The following is a 19,352-nucleotide window of genomic DNA, read 5'->3' as shown; positions in this document are numbered from 1 at the left end:
AAAAACAGCAGATTTCATATGAAACACCAATACAGACACTCACACACACCAACTCTGATGTTCAAATTGTAAATAAAAGTGAAGCCTGGGTAACATTGCAGGGGTATGGTAAAGCATGCTGAAGCCTAGGTAAGCATGCAGGGGTATGGTAAAGCATGCAGGGGTATGGTAAAGCATGCAGGGGTATGGTAAAGCATGCTGAAGCCTAGGTAAGCATGCAGGGGTATGGTAAAGCATGCTGAAGCCTAGGTAAGCATGCAGGGGTATGGTAAAGCATGCTGAAGCCTAGGTAAGCATGCAGGGGTATGGTAAAGCATGCAGGGGTATTGTAAAGCATGGTTAATACACAGTGTGCGCCTAGTCGCTCTCAACCAGGCAAACATCTCAGCCAAGGCCTTCAGCAGTAATTGGCAGCTTAAAGTATTTTGGAATTTATGTAAGAGTTTACGATTGACTATTTTTTATTTTTTATCAAGCACAGAAAAGTATGGTAAAGTGTGGGAAAGCACAGTACAAGCGTGGTAATAAGCGTTCCAATGTAACCCAGTTCACTGTTATAAAGGCACAGGCAGGATATTTTTTTTGATCTGATTACTAGGCGACTGGTTGCAAAAAAACAACGCCACATTCCTCAAAGGGCACGCGTTCATGCATGTAACCGTGCTGCATATACTCTGCAAATACAGACGATCTGCAATTTAAAAGCGCCACAATACGAGAAACAAGCGTTATTCAAACATTGACTGACTGAATCTTGCAGAAGTACAGGGGCAGTTTAAACTGGCGCTTATCAGGGAGCTTAGCGTTTTCACAAAGTGGAAGGTCGTTCCAGCTAGTCTGGCTTTATTAGAACAGGCTGTGTTACCACTGCTGCCCTCTGGACCCCGCCCCGCTTCCCTTGATTAAGTGTGGGAAGAAATGGCAGCGGGATAGCTGCTCTGCAGCAGAGTCCCACAGGGGGCTAAGAGAGCAGCAACTTTGTGTGGGTTAGGTTTCCCTCGACCCCCACCTCCTGATTCACTGCTCAGACTATCCCTGGGAAGAACATGGTGTTGCTCTCGTTAGACAAGACGCAGTAAACAAATAAACACGAAAGCGTTTTCTTTTCTTCTTCTCATTACGACACTCCAGACTGAACTGCAGGCCCAGCAGGATTCAATTATTCTTATTTTTTTTAGCTGGATGGAAATAAAAGGTCATGCAGTTAACACATCACCCCGACCCCCCTCCCTGGCTCTGAAACACATCAGGGTAAAGACATGCAGTAAGCAATGACGTGCCAGAGGAATAACACTCCACATCGACTCGCTTAAGATGTTTCTTAACATGCTTGACCACGCTTTCCCTGTGCTTCACTACGCTTTGCTATGCTTTTACCATGGGAAGCTGAAGCAGACTCGTTTCCTTGTACCCGAGTGGGGGTGTGGGGGTGAGGGGCAGCCCAGCATTCACAGGAGGTAGCTACCCCATTTTAAAACCAACTATATGAATGCAGTGTCAGCAGGGAGTTTGGAAGTTAGTATTTTAAGCTACAGAATGCAAATGGGGGGGGGTGTCTAGCCTTACTGCAGGCCCCACTGCACGACATCAAGTGCTATTGCAACACACACGCCTTTGAAGTTGCTGATAAACAACAACACTCTCTGCTAAGATTCATTGAAACATTACGGCCTGTTTAAAACGCGTTTGAAGGGGCGGTAATTACCCCTTAAAGCACTCCAAATGCAATCTGAGGGCAATTAGAAGCCTTGCTGTTGCACACGTTGTGTGTACGATCCATCAGCTAACAGACCCTGAACATCACAGAGCGTGTTCTTCCGCTGTCTGCTTCGCTCCAGCTGTATTATTTTCATTAGCTTGTTAGAAAAGCAATCGGTTTTTATTTTGTTTTGTTAAACCCGCGACTCTGTTTTGATCTGTGTACTAACTTGGGTCCCGAGGCTATACTCCTCTCTCCCCGGCTGGGGTCTAATAATACCCAGTTAGAATTAGTGAACGGCACCTGTGGGTTTTCAAAGAGCTGCGTTGCCCCTGCTGCTGCTGTGATCCCCACCGCTCCGCCTGGGTTCAAACGAGCGGATACAGGTGCTCTCCAGAGGTTAAGCGGGGACAGCTAACCCTGCACCGCTTTGATCCCCTGTGATTTACAGCCCTGACTCAAGCCAATGAAGACTGGAGCTGTTTAACAGGGAGAGAGGGCCAGGTTTTACTGCACATGTTGCAGCCGGAGAGAGAGAGAGAGAGAGAGAGAGAGAGAGAGAGAGAGAGAGAGAGAGAGAGAGAGCAGGGTGTACGCACTGACTCACGCACACACTGACTGACTTACCCACGCAGTGTGGAATAATTACCCCAAGATGCTTATTAACATCTCAGAACTGTGCTTATATCGAATCCAGCCCAGTTGCTGGAGTTTATCGTCATTGACGTCTGGCAGCTCATGTAAAGAAAGCCTCCTGAGGTGTCATGACGTGCATTTTGTACCCAATTGTCTTGGTTTTATGTGCGCTTTGTTCACGCATGGAGACACCTTAAAAACGCTTTAACAAGGGAAGTGCGGCACACACACATTGAGGAAGGGTAATCACCGCTACTTCAAACTACCCACACTCACTGAATGACTGTGTCACTGTGCGGGGCACCATAGTGGCTACAGAGTCTCCTCACTGCCTCAGCTCAGCTGGGAGGGAGTCTCACGTGTCAAAAGCAGTCAATGCAAAAGAAGAAAAATGCTCCACAATCCTGAGGATATAAACCCTGTAGATTTTCTGCAGTTTGTTAAGTTTCTTCGCGGTACAATTACACCGGAATGCTTGCTTGCTTGGACGCAGTTTGTGAAGTTCAGAAGGAGTTCCACGCTGTATATAAAAACGAACAGAGAGTTTACAAGACATCTTCCTGTGTATAGATCATGTTACTACAAAACTCCACAGGTGAAAGGTCAGCGCAGGAGTGCAAAGGTCTGAGGAGGCTTCCTTCTTTCAAGTCGAGGTAATAAAAAAAGAACAGCCTTCTTCCTTCTGAGCGAACCCAACTCAAACACGCATTTTACAACCCTTTCTGTCCGACTCCTGTCTCTCCTTTAGAAATGCATTAAAGGACAGCATGTTGGACAGTGCTGTCGGAGCAGGAAGACGATTTACTGTTTGTTTGTTTTCAGGGCTCCAGAAAACAAGTCATGTGCTGGTGGACATGTGGCTCCCAGTTGTGCCCTCCCCTCTGCCCAGACAGGAGGACTGGGGCTTCCATACTGCACACTCACTCACACTCACACAGTGCACCTAGCACTGCACACTCACTCACACAGTGCACCTAGCACTGCACACTCACTCACACAGTGCACCAAGCACTGCACACTCACTCACACAGACAGCATCTATCACTGAGAGTCTGGTTGGAGATACTGTCATTGAATTTTACAAAAAGCGATTATAAGATTGAGTGCCCTTTTCAGTCCACTGGGGTGCTTTACACTTCTGAGTTTGTAAAAGTCACCAGGATGTCAACAAAAATGATATAGAAAGTGAATCTAAAGAAGGAAAAGCCACAGAGGACGCGAGACACAGCGATGAGTCACAGTCCTGAGTCCAGTGAGAGGGGAGGTCCAGGGCACATTCCGGCACAGGTCAGCAATCTGGCCTGGTTGGATTCCTCCTGCACTGGCTAATGCGTCTCAAACTGTCTTCAGTCCTGACCCCTCGCTCCCCTACATTGAAACAGCGTGCAATCTCAGCAAGGCAGTCCTAACAGAGACAGGACTGGGGGCAGCCAGCGCTGCCCGTGTATCAGTGTGTCCAGCGAGGCTGAGAGCGTCGTGCTGCCCACGCAGGCTGCTGTGAATCCAGCTCTCCAGGGCCAACACAAACACAACCGCCCCCCAGAGCAATGCTGCTTCCTCCTCCGCGATTGCTGGTCTGTTATTGTACAAATGAATAACTTTGGCAAGAGAGAGAGAGAGAGAGAGAGGAGAGAGTGACTGGGGACAGGCAAGCAAAGCCATCATGCTGGAGTGGGGTTTGAAGGGAGGGGCCCTGTTTCTTTTTTCAGTATTGGGCCCCTTCACTTATAGGGCCCTTATCTGAGAAAAAAATAAAGAAGCGAGTGCTAAGGTGTTGGAGATAGAGATAGAGAGAGAGAGAGAGAGAGAGAGAGAGAGAGGGGGACGGGGTAGGGAGAGAGAGAGAGAGAGAGGATGGGGGAATGAAAGCTCCAGGAATTCTTCTCAAGGAGCTCTTTATGCTCGTCACCAGGACTCAGGGCTGCACATTCCTGCCCTCAACACTGGCGCCTGCCCATTACCTCAGCACACACACAGCGACTCACACAGTCACACAGACACACCTGCATGCACACACACAGCGACTCACACAGTCACAGAGACACGGTCACACAGACACACCTGCATGCACACACACAGCGACACACACAGTCACAAAAACGCACAAACACACACTGTCACACAGACGCACTCACTCACACAGACACAGTCACAAAGACACAGAGACAAACATGCATGCATAAACACACAGTCACCCAAACACAGAGACACACACACAAACACAGAGTCACACAAACACACGAGTCTGTGTGTGAGTGAGTGAGTGTGTGTGCGCGGGCGGGTGTGTGTGTGTGTGCGGGTGTGTGTGTGTGAGTGGTAATTGGTTATTTTCCTTTGCAGGCTGCCCTGAGTTATATCTGGTACAGCCTGCATTCCAGCCTGGTTCATCAATGGCCGCTTTGTGTGGCAAATGCAAGTCAACACCATTTCATTTACAGCAAGTGGGGAAAAAGTACCGACTTCTTTATATAACTGCCTTGAACACGCCAGCAACCCAGCACACCGCACACATAACGTGCCGAATTAGATTTGAAAATAAATAAAGTAAAAAAACATTTTTACAGCTGAGCTCTGTGCAGAAAGCGTCAGGGACACAGATACAGCAGTGTAGAAACTCATAGTAACCCTGTCATAACGTCCCGGCAACCACAGGCTCGGTCTGGCGAGGGCTGGAGGACAGGGACGTTTACGTCACTCTCATTTTTTAAAATGATTTCAAATCTTTCTCCAGGAAAGCAACATTGAGGTTTTGTAACAGTGTGGAGGCTGGGTGTGACCCGGCGCCCTCGCACACAGCAAACGAGTGTCTTAACAGCCAGGCTCACCTGCATTCGTGGTTATAGAACTTTTAACCTCCTCTCATCCCCCTGACGAGGCATACATTAAAACCTGGGATGGGGGAAACTGCTATGCAACAGGAGTCTTATTTCCATCCCTGCACCACATCTTCGATTGAGCTGCACCACACTGCTTTACCGCGCTTGCCGTGGTGCACCGCAGTTAAGCCTTAAACTGCCGTGCAGCCGCACTGATTAGCTGTTGTTTTGCTTAGTTTCAAGCTATTTCTGCTTTTGGAAAATATACATTTCCTTCCCCCCCCCCCCCCCCCCCAAAAAAGGCAGAGTGTACATTTTATACAGGAGCAGAAACAGCTGGGATAAAGAGATGCCGTGTGAAGAATGCTGCCCCTTCTCAAACTGTGGGCAGCTCTACACCCTGCCCTCCTGCCCATGCCCACGCCCACGCTCTGTTTACACAGATGTTGCCATGTTTCAGAAATGTTTCTGGGGGAGAGGAGAGGTGGGGGCCTGTACTGTGCTGTTGATAGCGCTGCTGGAATGTCGGAACACTGTGGTTGAACCAGTCCTTGTTATTTTTAGCATGTTTCTCGTGCGGCTTTGGCAGTCTGGGGCGCTTACACATGAGTGTGTGACCGTTTCCAGCTTGTGAAACATCTGCTCTCCTCGCACACACACACACACACAGGACAGGAGGAAGCGCTGGTGAATGACACCCTGCAGGCTGTTGCAATGCAAACAGCGTTGGATATGAATACTGGCTCGCTTTATATTAATCCCAGCAGGTGCCCCAGTCTGGAGGGTTTATTAAACGTCTTATTAACACCACTCATCGTGATACAAATAAGAAATGGGGCAGTATTAAGACCATTAAAACAGACCCCGGTGAGTGTGAGTGTGTGGTATGGAAACACACACACAGGCTGTGTTCTATTATTTTAGTTTGCAAATGTGCTTGTCCCAAGTCACCAACAGAGACTGTAATAAAGAAAGAAAGAATGAAATTCTTGTTATTATCATACCAATAACACAAGTCATTATGATGCTTGTGTGTATTATTCTGAAGAACCCCAAGCAGAATCGATAGCAGACCAAGGTATTAATCACAAATCGCTGTGCGCTGATTCATACCTATATATTACCTATTTGTCAATGGCAGCCTCACACCATTGTAGCTGCTCTTGCGCTAACCCAGGTGAAGCATCGCATTGCTGCTGCAGTGCCACTGCCTGTCTGCATTGCCGCTGAAGACCATTTAGTAAGGGAGCAAAGTTCCTACCAGCTCTCATACAAGAACCAGCAAAGCAATGTTGCCAAAGCTATTCATTTGATGCAGCTGTGTATTTGCTTGTGTCAGGGCTTTCCAATGCCCCCCGGATTATTGTGTCTGTATCGCAGGCAGGGCTTTCATTCCACTCCTGCAGGACGGCTCGTGCAGAGAAACCCTCAGCCCCCTGTCCGGCAGCGTCTCCACAGCTGTGCTGTTATCACGTCTGCTTTGTGATGTGGGCTGAGGAACACAATGCTCTGCTCTATATCGCTCTCCAGCTGCATTGTCTGTCCCCCAGCAAACAGCACCTGGGCTGGCTTTCCCTGTCAACCACGGCTTTATCTTTTAAAGAAAGGCTTTTATACCACAAGGAATGAACGTATTTGCTCTCTGTAGTATTGGTATTGTCTGAGGACACTTCAAACCAGGTTTGCAAAGTCTCAACTTAAACAGCTTGACTGCTGCTCTTCCCCTGCAGGGCATGCAGAGAGCTGCACAGTATATAAAACACACCGTTATAAAATCTGAATGCTGTCACCAGTCTAGTAGAGAACACTACGTGCCTCAAGCTCGCTGAGAGTCTCCTGTGTGCTCCTGGCTCGTGTTTGACGCGCCGCAGCCGAGGGGCAGCTGTCCCCCACTTGTGTAATGTTTTGATTGAGTTGCTCCGAGGGGGAGATGCCGGTGGCTGGAGTGCGTGTTTAAAAGCACTGTCTGTCAGTACAGACCCTTCTCCAGGCTTTGAAGACGCGGAGGCATATCTGCATGCCAGCAGATACAACGCATTGCACAGATTGTTTAAATAATGCTTCTGTAATTACATGGAAATTGCCTTGCTAACATGGTACAGGGCATGTTTTCTCACACTTCTAACACCGTGGTTATTAGATGGTCATGCATGCCCCTGTAATCTGCACTGCTAGCACTAGGATTCTGCCTATATAAAGCAGTTCTGTGTGCATGTCCGGTCGGGTCTGCGGTTCATTTATCTCCACACTCCTGTCCCGTAACCCCTGACACACCAGCACATGTGAGGCTGTGTCCGTTCACACAACGCCCTGCTGAGCACCTCTCCCTGCTAACCACGGCCCGGCAGATACCCAGGAACCCAGGGATCTGAAGCAGCACAGCAATAACACAGAGCAGCTCCCACACTATTTGTTCAGCTGCAGCAATTTAAATTGCAATATTCAACCAGCCCTCCTTTCTTATTTTTCATTGTTTTCCTTGAACATTTTTGGATTGTCTTTGGAGTCAGCGTGTTTCCTCAGAGACAGGGATAGCGTGAGGCGGGGCAGGGTGGTACCGAACGAACCAGATGGACGCTAAGGCTCAAAAGCTCCCAGCAGGTTCAGTGAAATGGTAGAATGAGCTGCACTGTAGGAATCTGGCTGAGAGAGCGGAGTGGAGCGCCACACCCAGCTGTATAATAGAGGTCCTATTCTTCACCCTGAATTCAAATGCTGGAGGAGAGCGAGAAGGAAACAGGCACTGCAGTGTTGTTTCACCTGTGAATAGCCGCTGTGGTTTGCAGCAGAGTGATCTCAGCGCTTTTCAGGGCTGTTTTACCTGTTTTTATAGACTGAGGATCTTCCAGGTAATAAAAGGGTACTTTTCGCCTGCTGTGTGCAGTTCGTGACCGTACCTTTTTGAGTTTCTAGAAATCGCTGTATTTCCGAACTTGTGGATTAACAGTAAATCAGTAAACAATAGAGTTATGGGGCTGCAAGTGTCAGTGTAGGGGTTACAGTGACGCTGGTAGTGTGCAAACAGACCTCCGTTTCAGGCCAGCTCACTTCCACTCTCTTCCATCCTGATCCTTTGCAGTCTTAAACCTTTCATGCATGGTGACGGTTAAAAAAACTCTCTTCTAGTCTTTATATGGGGAGATATGGAAGACGCAAATGCATGATGACCTCATATGAGGATGCCATTTTTTCCCCATATAAAGCAATGGAAAAAAATACTTTTTAAAGGTCCATTCTGTTCACAGATTGATTCACCTGTGATTATGCGCAGTGGTTTGCAGTAGTGGGATCTCTCTGCAGCTCAGGTTTGATTTACCTGTGAATATGCGCAGTCTCCTGCGGTACGGTGGCGCCCCCCCCTGGCCAGAGCCGCTGCACTCGTCCTCGTCGTCACAGTCCCCGCTCTCCAGTGCCTCCTCCTCCAGCTCGCCCCCTGCTGGGCGACCCTTCACCCTGCGCCTTGGGGCCGACACCCTCCGCAACAACTGAGAGGGACGGGGGACGGGGGACGGGGGGACGGGGTGAAAAGAGAGACAGACAGAGGGAGGGAGGTGAAGAGAGAGAGGGAGGGGGAGTGAGGGTGAAGAGAGAGAGGGAGTGGGGATGAAGAGAGAGAGGGGGGTGAAGAGAGAGAGGGAGTGGGGGTGAAGAGAGAGAGGGAGGTGAAGAGAGAGAGGGAGGGGGAGTGGGGACGAAGAGAGAGAGGGAGGTGAAGAGAGAGAGGGAGGGGGAGTGGGGACGAAGAGAGAGAGGGAGGTGAAGAGAGAGAGGGAGGGGGAGTGAGGGTGAAGAGAGAGAGGGAGGTGAAGAGAGAGAGAGGGGGAGTGGGGACGAAGAGAGAGAGGGAGGTGAAGAGAGAGAGGGGGAGTGGGGGTGAAGAGAGAGAGGGAGAGAGAGAGAGAGAGAGAGAATCAGTCTAAAACTGGTAATAATGAGATTCATTAATTGATTGAATAGTGGCATAGACTGCTTGTTTTACTGAATCCATGCACACTGCAGCCAGAGAGAACAGATCTGTACATATATTCAGAGAATTATGTTTCCACAGCATTGGTTGATTTTTTGCGATATCAAACGATACATGGTCATGTAGATATTGCATGTTTTACTGGCCAGCCCTGCGGTTTGATGCACACGTGCTTCTCAAAGGAGCTTCTGTTTGCAGGCTATCGCTGGAGGGATTTATAGGTTTCCAGCTTTTAAATCTTCTTCAAACTTCCCAAGTGCTTCCTAGAACTGTTCCCCCTGACCTATTTCTTTTAAATCTGTAACTTAGCAAAAAAAGCAGTTAAAGAAGCAGGCAAACGTTTCGTCTGCAGTGTAACAAAGCTTTTGCTCAACTGAAAAGTCTGCTTTTTTTCTATACAAGACATTGACAGCTCAGAAAGCGAAGGGTTTTACACGTAAAGATGTTGTTTTGTAACAAGTACGGCATCAAAAACTGTTTGCTTTTAAAAATTGTTGGACTTAAATCTTAGTAGATTGTGTGTTGGTAAAAAAAAACCTAAAAAACCAATCCCCTCTGAACACGAATATTGGGCTGAGATTCGAGGTGCTGTAAATAAAGGGGTCACATCCATTTCTCTTCAGCAGCTTCACTGTAATTATCACTGCTCCCCTGATCACTGGGAAGCTGAACTGTATGTTTTCTTAGCAGCCCAAATGGGGTTTTTTTGAGGGCAGGGACTCTGCTTTTGAGCACTGAAGAGGCACAGTAACAATATCAACCCTGGAACTTCCAGCTTTTGTTTCTCCAGACAAAATGTACCAGAGATTGTGTTCAATACACTTTGGCGAGTTTCCCAGAGGCTGAGGCATTTTTATTTTTCATTTCATTTTAGTTTTGTTCTGTTTTGTTATATTTTTGTTGGGTTTCGAATGAATGACTTCAGATGGGCTTGATTGGGAGTGTGATAAACAAACACACGATAATAAACGCTGCCCTTCTGAAGGCTCAGTACGTGATTGGATCCAAGCTGTAGTACCACAGGAAGTGGCTATATTAAATCGGACCATACTCACTGCAGGAGACAGCATGCAGCTAAACTGTGGCTAAGCTCAGCTCCACTGTAAAGGAGCAGTGTTCTAGCAGGGGCACACGGAGTAATACAGCAGCTAGCAGGTTTTAAGAGGTGAGTAAGCTACTTTCTAGCATTCAGATCCAAAGAGTACCGTGCAGAGAATGCTGAAACACAGGAGAACGCAGCAAACTGTTGTAAATAAGCAGAGGCGCCGCTGGCTGTGTGGAGTGCTGCTGGCAGGAGGGAGTTTTTCCAGCTGTGTTGAGAAGCAGACTCACTGTCCCAAGCGTCTACACTGCCTGCCAGGACCAGCGGTGAGCTGGGATTCCAGAGAACCAGGCCAGGCTGGAGTCCAGCGGCCCCTCCCTCATATTATATGTACATATTATCATCATTTGACCCAAATTCCTAGCTATTCGCACCCCACCCACCCACTCCTCAACTGCAAAACCAATCTGTAGAATCTTGCTATATGATATACCACTGGAACGCTGGTACCACAGAGTCTGGTTCCTGTCTGTGCTGGATTCCAGTCTCCAGGTTTTGTGTGTGTCTCTGTATCTCTGTGACAGTGTCAGTGCGCCACTTTTAAAACGCTGCATTGCGATGATATCATTTTATGGTCTACCAGTAACTACAGGGTAATTGAGGTAAACAACACTATACGTCATGTTGAAACTGTGGATAATATTGATACGGTTCAAATTAGATTAGGGTAATAAAATGCAGTAACAAAAAATGACTAGGCAATATTTTTAAACAGCTATTTCCTGATTGGTCGTTGACGGCAGTACATTTTCCCAGTCATCGTGCAGCCTCACATGCTTACACGTTTCCTGTGATTTACTTTGCTTATCTGTGCTTTAGCATGATTTCAATGTGCATTAACTACACTTTGCTTTTAACGTAGAATTCCTCTGTAAACTCTTTGAAGGGGACAGCGCTGCAGTCTGTAATACACAGTCAATCTGTAATGGACAACTCCCCTAGGGGAGGGATGAAGTATGGCATCAGACAGAGAGCTGTGTAACTGGATATGAGGAACAGCAGGTCATGTGAGCCACTCGGGGCTCTGGCACCGGGGTCAGAGGTCAGGCTGGGTGAAACTGGAGAGTCATGCCTGCAGGTGCATTGTGACTGGGGGATTTATCACCACAACACTAATAACTGCAAGGGAGCCCAGCAGACAGAGAGCCAGGGATCTCTGGAGGAACGAGAGGTCAAATTACACAGGATTCTCCCACACTTAACATGTGTGTTAAAGCACAGGTCCAGTGAAGAGGGCTGCCTTGTTATTCCACGCTCCCATAACTGACTGATTTATGAATTCACAGTAATTTATGAATTCACAGTAAACTGTACATTCATTTCACCGTGTAAGGGCCCTTCCCTAATAGATTTTTTTTAGATTTAAGTCATATAGTGGATTAACAAGGAAGCCCCGTCTAACACATCTTTTTCAAGCCTTTTGTTTTGCAGCGTGTTTCTGCTATCACTGTTCAATTCTTCAGTGAGATGTGCAGCATCAGAGCTGCAGTGCCAGGGAACGGCCGTGCAAAGCAGGCAGGAGTTGCTTTTTTCCCACGTCTACAGTTTCAATTAGAATCCCCAAAGTCTGTTTGAATCTGACTCTGAAAACCGGATCAAAAAACGACCTCAACAATAAAACCACACAAAACTAGCCGGGGCAGGAAACAGGAAACCTGACCTTTGACCCATGATAGGGCTCCTATTTCCACCCTGCATGACTGAGGCATGACCCCCCCACCCACTCCCCTGAGCCAGACAGGAGAGAGAGAGAGAGAGGAGAGAGAGAGAGAGAGAGAGAGAGAGAGAGAGAGAGAGAGAGAGAGCGCCATGCTTCGCTGCCATGATTTTACCAAGACAGCAGTGCTTCACTTTAGTTTATGGCTTTCTCGTGTTTACAATACTGTTCATTGTCATGTTTCCCTGCTTGTCTAGGATAGGATGTAGTTTCTGTGTAGCAGCAGTGTAATGGCTAACCAGCTAGAAAGCAGTGGCTCAGGAGCTGTGTGAGGCGCTGGGGTCAATGGGAGCACAGGCATGGGGAGTTGGGGGGGTTGTGGAGAAATTAGAAGTCAGACTAATTAGGATGAACAAGATTTTCAAGTGCTCTGTGTAACCCCTGACCAGCAGGAGAGAGGGCAGGGGAACGAGAGAGAGAGAGAGAGAGAGAGATGGTGGGAGAAGGGGGATGGGGGGTGGCAGACAGAGAGGGGAAAAAAGGAGATTTGAGTGAAGAGAACAGAGCAAAATGTATCTTCAAATATATCTCTCTGTGTATTAGGATTACAAAACCCAGCGGGGTATTTAAAGTGCATGAAGTACGGGGTGGTGTTAGAGGTTTGTCAGGGCATCCTGAACACAGGGAGAGCTGGTTTGGGGAAATCCAATCCACATGTGCCCAGATGTTCCTGCTTCCTAAAGAGGAGAAGTTTTGCCTGGCGACAGAGTCCCCCGCTGCGACAAAGGATCGGTTTAGTGTTGTTTTTTATGAGGTGTCAAACTTCATTCAAAAAAACCTAATGGCTTACTTGCTTACTTATAGTGGTGCTGAGGCAGGAGGACATGTCTATGCCAGAGTCAAAGGAAAAACAAACCATGGGAAACCAGAAATATCACATCGGAGGACGCAAGCACTGCAGATAGCAGACTTCAACAATAATGAGGAATCAGGTTCTAATGTTAACGATAGAGAGATAGATAGATAGAGAGAGATAGAGAGTCCTAGTAGAGGCCATGCTGAGAGCTGGCAGTAATACAGAACAGCTTGGTTCTGTTTTTTTGTTTTGTGTTTCTGAATTCCATTACCTGATGCTGTGAAACTTTCCCAGAGCCTGCTATTAATTAGACTGGGAGACAGGGAGGCAGGGAGGGAAGCAGAGAGACACGGGGGAAAAGAGAGAGAGAGAGAGAGAGAGAGAGAGAGATGAGCGCTGGCTTCAATCAACACACAGCTCGGCAGTACTCTGCGCCCTGGAAGGTAAACTACGGCGCCCCCTGGCTATCAGAGCGTGCACTGCAGGCTGGTATCTCCCCAGAGTGTGCGCGCCCTCACCCTCAGGCAGACGGGTGAATGTGGAAATGTCTGTTCATATTTAATAACTCTTAATGGTAACAGAGGCTGGGGTTGTCAGTGCTTCACCGTGGGGTCAGACCCTTCGCTGCGCACATGGGGCTGTTTCATTAAACGAGAGGCCCTGTCCCCATGCTGGGGTGGGGTTAGGGGACAGTGAAGATTTACAGAGCTGTATGGCTGGGCCCCCATTACCCACATAATTGCATTTCACTTGCAAATGTCATTCTCATTATAGCGCCGAACACATACAGCACAGCCTCTTAATCGTGGCTCCCCACTGCTGCAGGGATATAACGAGGCTGCACTGGATGTGAACCATATGCATGCTGCCACACACTTCCTCCTGCTCTTTTTAATGCTTCTACCATGTCTGGCTGTGCTTCCCCATGCTGGGGCTCCCATATGCTTTCATCGTCTGCTTCTACCATGTTCACTTTGAATGTGCTTGCCCATGATTTCAACCTGCTTTCCTATTCTTTATTAATATGTATGCTTAGCTTTGCTTCTGCACTGTTCCAATGTGCTGTACCCTGCTCTCCTGTGCTGTACCCTGCTCCCCTGTGCTGTACCCTGTTCCTGTGCTGTACCCTGCTCCTCTGTGCTGTACCCTGCTCCCCTGTGCTGTACCCTGCTCTCCTGTCCTCTACCGTGCTCCCCTGTGCTGTACCCTGCTCCCCTGTGCTTTAACATGTTTTCAATAAACTTTCCTAAACTGTTCTTTTACCAAGCAGTACTTTATAAAAAGTATTTATACAGTAAAAGCGAAAAGAATGACTGAACAGCTGTGGTCCTGCTGTTGGGTGAAGCTCCACGTCTGGGAGAGGCACGTTACGATCAAACAGATCATTAATTCCAGCTGTTTTTTCACCTGTTCTCAGTGCAGCGAGGCTCCCCGGTGCAGGGGCAGGCCCATCTTCAGCTGCGGACGCCCAAGAGCAGGGAGTTTCTCTATTGAAAACCAGCAAAGCACCAGAGCTGCTCGCTGCTAGTACCACACCGCTGAGCTGGGGAGAGCTGAAAACCCTCACTCTGTCTCTAACACAAAGACCTGGGCTCCCCTGGGACCCTCACACAAGCCAGATGCACCGGCTATAACATTACCTTGTGGCATTGGTCAAAGACAGGACTGTGAGAGCCGGCCCGGGTAAGCCGATATTTAATAGACTTGAAAGGATGTCATCCATCCTGCAGCGTTCAACAGAAATGCCTCTCCGCCACTCAGGTTTAAACTGATAGCAGGGCACTATAGCGCTGCACACCTCGTGCTCAGAATACAGCACGCAGCACGCTCTTAAAACTACGGGAGAGCATTTTAAAAAAAAAAAAAAAACTTAAAAAAAAGGTGACAAAGATAGACAAGCATGGTTAAAGTACAGCTATCTGACGGTGCTGTTAAAAAGCAAGACAAGACACAGCAAACCACCTTTCAGAGATGAACAGATTACTGCTGCAGATTTATCACAATTCCAGCGCATTTTATCCAGTGTACAGATTGCACGCTGTGCGCAGAACACACAGCGCAATTCCTAGTCTGGTAAAGTACAGGTCTGTAAGTGACTGAACTGGGAGTGACGTTAATGTGCACTGAAGAAGGCAGACAGACGTAACGTTGTATCTACTGCACTAAAATAAAAATAAATGTTTCTCAGGTCTCAGATTCGCTAATCTGGTTTTGGGTTCAATGAGGCGTGTTTAATCTCCCACCCACACACCGCAGGTCACGCCACGTTACCCAGCTTATCTGTTTCACAGAGTTGATTATCAGGGGGAGCTCGGAGTGACGTCACCGGGGTATCTCAGCTGGGCAGAGGCAGCAGGACCTGCTTGGCATGTTTGACTGAAGAGCTGCGTGTGTGTTATCATGCTCTCATATCGGCGACATCGTGCCATCATACTGGGCCATGTGTTTGAGGTGTGCGGCTATGTGTCATGTGTGATAATGGATTGATTTGATTGCATTGATGAGCCCCCATGTGGTGCGAGAGGGTGCTCCTTGCTTGTTATTGCCCTGACTGAGCAGAGGGAGTGTAGTCCTGCAGTCATGGTATCAGGGAGATCACCGCACACCTTGCTAGGTATGCAGCAGGGCTGTACCTGATTAATGTGTTTCAGTTTGTCGATGATCTGGTTGATAACTGGCTCCAGCGTCTTGGGCTTGGTGTCTGGGCTCTGCGTCTGCACTTTCTTCACTGCCGGGGGAGGGTACCTGTAGGGCAGACAGCAGACAGGGGTTCAAACAAATAGAAATCAATGGAAACACACGCGCTGTAGCCTGCTCTGCTCTGCAGAGAGCGTTAGAATAGGAGCCTGCTGATCTGTGAATCTATTTATTTAGACCCACCACGGTTCAATTCGGAGTCGAACCTGCTGTTCAAGACCACCTAAATAGAAAGGCCATCTGTCCACACACCCCTGTGTCAGTATGGATCTGTATCGCCCATATTAGATGTCCTGTCTGTCGAGACCACCGAGCACAAAGACTGCTTCTTTAAGAGGGTGTGGAATGCTGGCCTGGAAACTCTGAGCGCTCCTTGGAGTGGGTTTGGAATGTCAGAGTTATCTGAACTATTGCGTTTGTGTCTTCTTCTCCTTGTTCAGATTCACTTCCTGTATCATTTTCTGTTTCAGACAGCGCAGACTTCAGGTTTCAGTAAGACCTGGACACTGCAGGTCAGGGTGGTCCAATCCCGGTCCTGGAGGGACACTCCACTCCATGTTTAGCAGGTAAAATGAGAAAATGAGCCGCTTCAGGGTCTGGATGGAGGTTTGATTGGTTCAATTAAACCATTTAGAACAGGGTTAGAACAAAGACCAGGAGTGGAATAGGCCAGGTTTGGACACCCCTGCTGTATGTGGCCTGTTCAGAGAAAAGCCCAGCAAAAGCAACAGGCAGAGCTTCACTTGTCCTGCACCCATCGTGGTCTACAGAACTCCCACACACTGTTTATGTAGTGTGGGTCAGATCTGCTCTCAACTGTAATAAGCCAACCCCTGAGCATGTATCCTCAACTGGGGGGGGGGGGGGGGGGGTTACTGTGGGCCAGCTCGCTGTCACCTGATCATTTTAGGAACATGTAACTCCCAAGCTCTGCTCTGACTGGCTTTTCTCAACTGGCCCTGCGCTTCAAACACCTTCCATGATTTCCTGTCGCTTCCTTGACAACTTCCTGAATCGCTGCTGCCAACATAATTACCAAACAGAAAGCCACATGTGTGCCGGAAACCCCACACTGCGCTTGATTATTTATTAACTTGATCCCTTTAACTGCGGGACACTCACTGGGGGGTATTATGGTCCCGCTAGGCTGCCCCTAGTTTTTTTTAATGGCGCCTTCATTAACCTTCAATACTTCAGTACTGAAAGATATTTTTTTGTAATGCTTTTTATTAAGACAGTTAGGTGACACGCTAAAAAAACTCTTTAAATGGTTAAACTGAATCCCTCTGTTCTGAAGGCACTGTTACCCTGCGGTCTCACACATGAGCCTCATCATGGATGCAGGCTCAGGCTGCTCTCACAACGCCAGCAGCTCCACCTAGTGGATTCCATGGGTAATGTTCCTCGAGCTTCTGTCTGCGGTGTAATCACAGACAGGACGTGTGATTAAGGGTGTGTGTCAGCCTTGAGAATCAGCATTTCCTCAGGTGAAAGTGCAGAGCGTTGCTGTTTCCACTGAGCACACTAAATAAAGGAATGCGTTTCTGCGCTTTGCTCTTAGCAGACGAGGTTGCTCAGTGAAAGAGAAGGATGAAAACCTCGAGGATGGAGGGCAAGGAAGAGGTGGAGGGATGCTAACTAAGCAAGAACAGAGACGTGTCTGACTCTAACAGATCTGACGACATAAAAGGGAGGATTGAAGCCTGAGTACCTGCACTGCCCGCTTTCACTTACAAACAAGACAAAGACACCAGCTGCGCCAGCTTTGTTACTCAAAGAGGAATTTCCACAATCAGCTTTATGCTGGCTTTCTTCTTTTTTTCTCATCTTGAATAAACTTTATGAACGGAGCTCAGGTGCCAGATCTTTATTTGGAAGGGCTCTACAGGCACAGTTAGAAACTCACACCAGCGCGGCACCCAGTCCTGGGTTTCAGAACTACCCTTGTTTAGGTTTACTATTGACTTGACCTGTTGTCTGAAAAGGACGGCACGCATCACAACATGAATGAGTCTCACCTGAGTCTGCAGGTTTACTAACGGGAGTGATCAATTTTCTGCCTCCTGATTGTTCAAATAACATACCCGAGGACAGTTCTGAAACCCAGGACTTGCTGTGGGTTTCTGACCCTGTAAATAGCTTTGAATTGAGTTGTGTACAACGGTTAAGCTAAGATGAGACCAGCAGACTCAATGCTAGTGCATTCCAAACTGCTCCCCCCATCGGTTGTCATCAAAGGCGATTTGTCTTTCATTGCCAACATGCATCTTAAAATAGCAGCCGATGAGAGAAGCCAGCATGCGTGGATCAGAGGGAGAGCGAGGGCGAGGCAGAGAGTGCGAGAGAGGGGGAGACAGAAAGAAAGAGAGGAGTGGTGTGAGAGAGAAAAACAGGGAGTGAAAGATAAGGTAGAAAGAGCAAAAAGGAGTGTGGGTCGGAGAGAGGGAGGGAGAAAAAGAAGGATAGTGGTGAGAGAGGAAGAGACAAAAGAAAGAGAGGAAGACAAGCAAACAACAGCAGAGTGATCCACTGTGCAATCCCTTTCGTTCGTTACTCACACACCTGTCACTAGCAAAAACAACAGTACGTCTGAGTGATGGAAAGGATTCAGATCGTGTAGCGGGTGGATCATTTAAACATGTTAAAATCAGCAGCTCCAAGCTGCTCAAACACACGAGAGTGAGTGTGTCTCTCACAAAGCCCTCCACAAGCAGGCTTGTTGGCAGAGGGCCTAGTGTAACACAGGAAGACTTTCCTGTATTAAATCAGTGACTGCTGTAATTAAACCAGCTTTCCAAAGCCATGATGCTCAGCGCAGGAGTTACATTCCTGAAGCGTGTTAGTGGGCAGTGGAATTGTCCTTCTGATGTTGTGTGAGATGATTCACAGCGGCAGACAGAGCAACACGTTGAGAATGATTCGAGACGTGTTGACAGGGCAGGGGTGGGGACAGTCAGGACAGCGCAGGGGTGGGGACAGTCAGGACAGCGCAGGGGTGGGGACAGTCAGGACAGCGCAGTCAGGTGAGCACCAAAAACACCAAAAAGAGAGCTTTGAAAACGCACAGTACGTGCTCACAGTACACCCCAGTGAAGCACAGTGAAGCAGGAGGATGATGGGAAATGTAGTTCTGAGAGGTCCATGCAGGTACATGTGATGTCATCTTGAGGCAAGGAATGCAATTTAAAAAATTTTAAAAGTGATAAAAACGTAATAAATAAATAAATAAATAAATAAATAAACAAACACACACCTTACATAAACAGTTGTAGCAACACATGGGAACATGTAACACAATACAATAAAAAGGTCCTTATATACCCTTTAAGAACATACACAGAGCTCACTGCAGCATGTGCATTCCTGACGTTTGATGTGACAGGCGTGCAACACACACACACACACACACACGGAAACATGTAATAACTGTTGTAAACGTTCTTTTGTATCATTTAAAAAGGAATCAAGTCACTGTGCACCCAGCTCCTGTTCTGTGTACAGTGCACAACACTACTACAGTCTGACCACTAGGCGGGACCTGTTTACAATTTTTATTAAAGACTGGCTTCTTTTCAGGGACTGGCTGGCCCATGACTGTCTAGGTTTTCACATTCGTTCTGCCAGCGACAGCCTTGTCCCACTGTAGCTGCCTTATACTTGTGCATCCATTGCCACTCCATACAGAACCCCTGCCCTGAGCAGAGTCTGCTTGGAGATTTGGGGAGGAGCAGAAGGGAGGTGGGGGGGGAGGGGGTGATGCTGGACACAGAGGGCAGGCTGGCCCCTGGGCTGATCCCCGGGACTCTGTTAACCGGTGCGCTGCGCGGCTGACATTGAGAGACATTGAGAGGGGGGCGCGCCTGCTGCTCAGGGTCACAGCGTTAATTAACCCCCCGGTTAATTACCGCCATCTACTTCATCA

The 19,352-nt window shown here is 48.0% G+C and overlaps 1 protein-coding gene across 2 annotated transcripts in view; it reads right to left on the bottom strand.

Moving 5' to 3' along the window:
• LOC117412150 (glypican-3-like) overlaps window positions 1-19,352 on the bottom strand; it is a 61,204-nt gene that overhangs the window by 7,042 nt on the left and 34,810 nt on the right. For both annotated transcript variants that reach the window (XM_058989442.1, XM_034903787.2), the window contains 2 exons: window positions 15,367-15,478; window positions 8,468-8,636 (listed from right to left, as the gene is read on the bottom strand). In XM_058989442.1, the coding sequence (XP_058845425.1) occupies window positions 8,468-8,636; window positions 15,367-15,478 (281 nt within the window). The remainder of the gene's footprint in view (window positions 1-8,467; window positions 8,637-15,366; window positions 15,479-19,352) is intronic.

Source organism: Acipenser ruthenus, chromosome 16 (genome assembly GCF_902713425.1).
Source record: "Acipenser ruthenus chromosome 16, fAciRut3.2 maternal haplotype, whole genome shotgun sequence".
NCBI lineage: Eukaryota > Metazoa > Chordata > Actinopteri > Acipenseriformes > Acipenseridae > Acipenser > Acipenser ruthenus.
The sequence above is the reverse complement of the archived record's forward strand: the minus strand, read 5'-3'. Positions and strand labels throughout refer to the sequence as shown.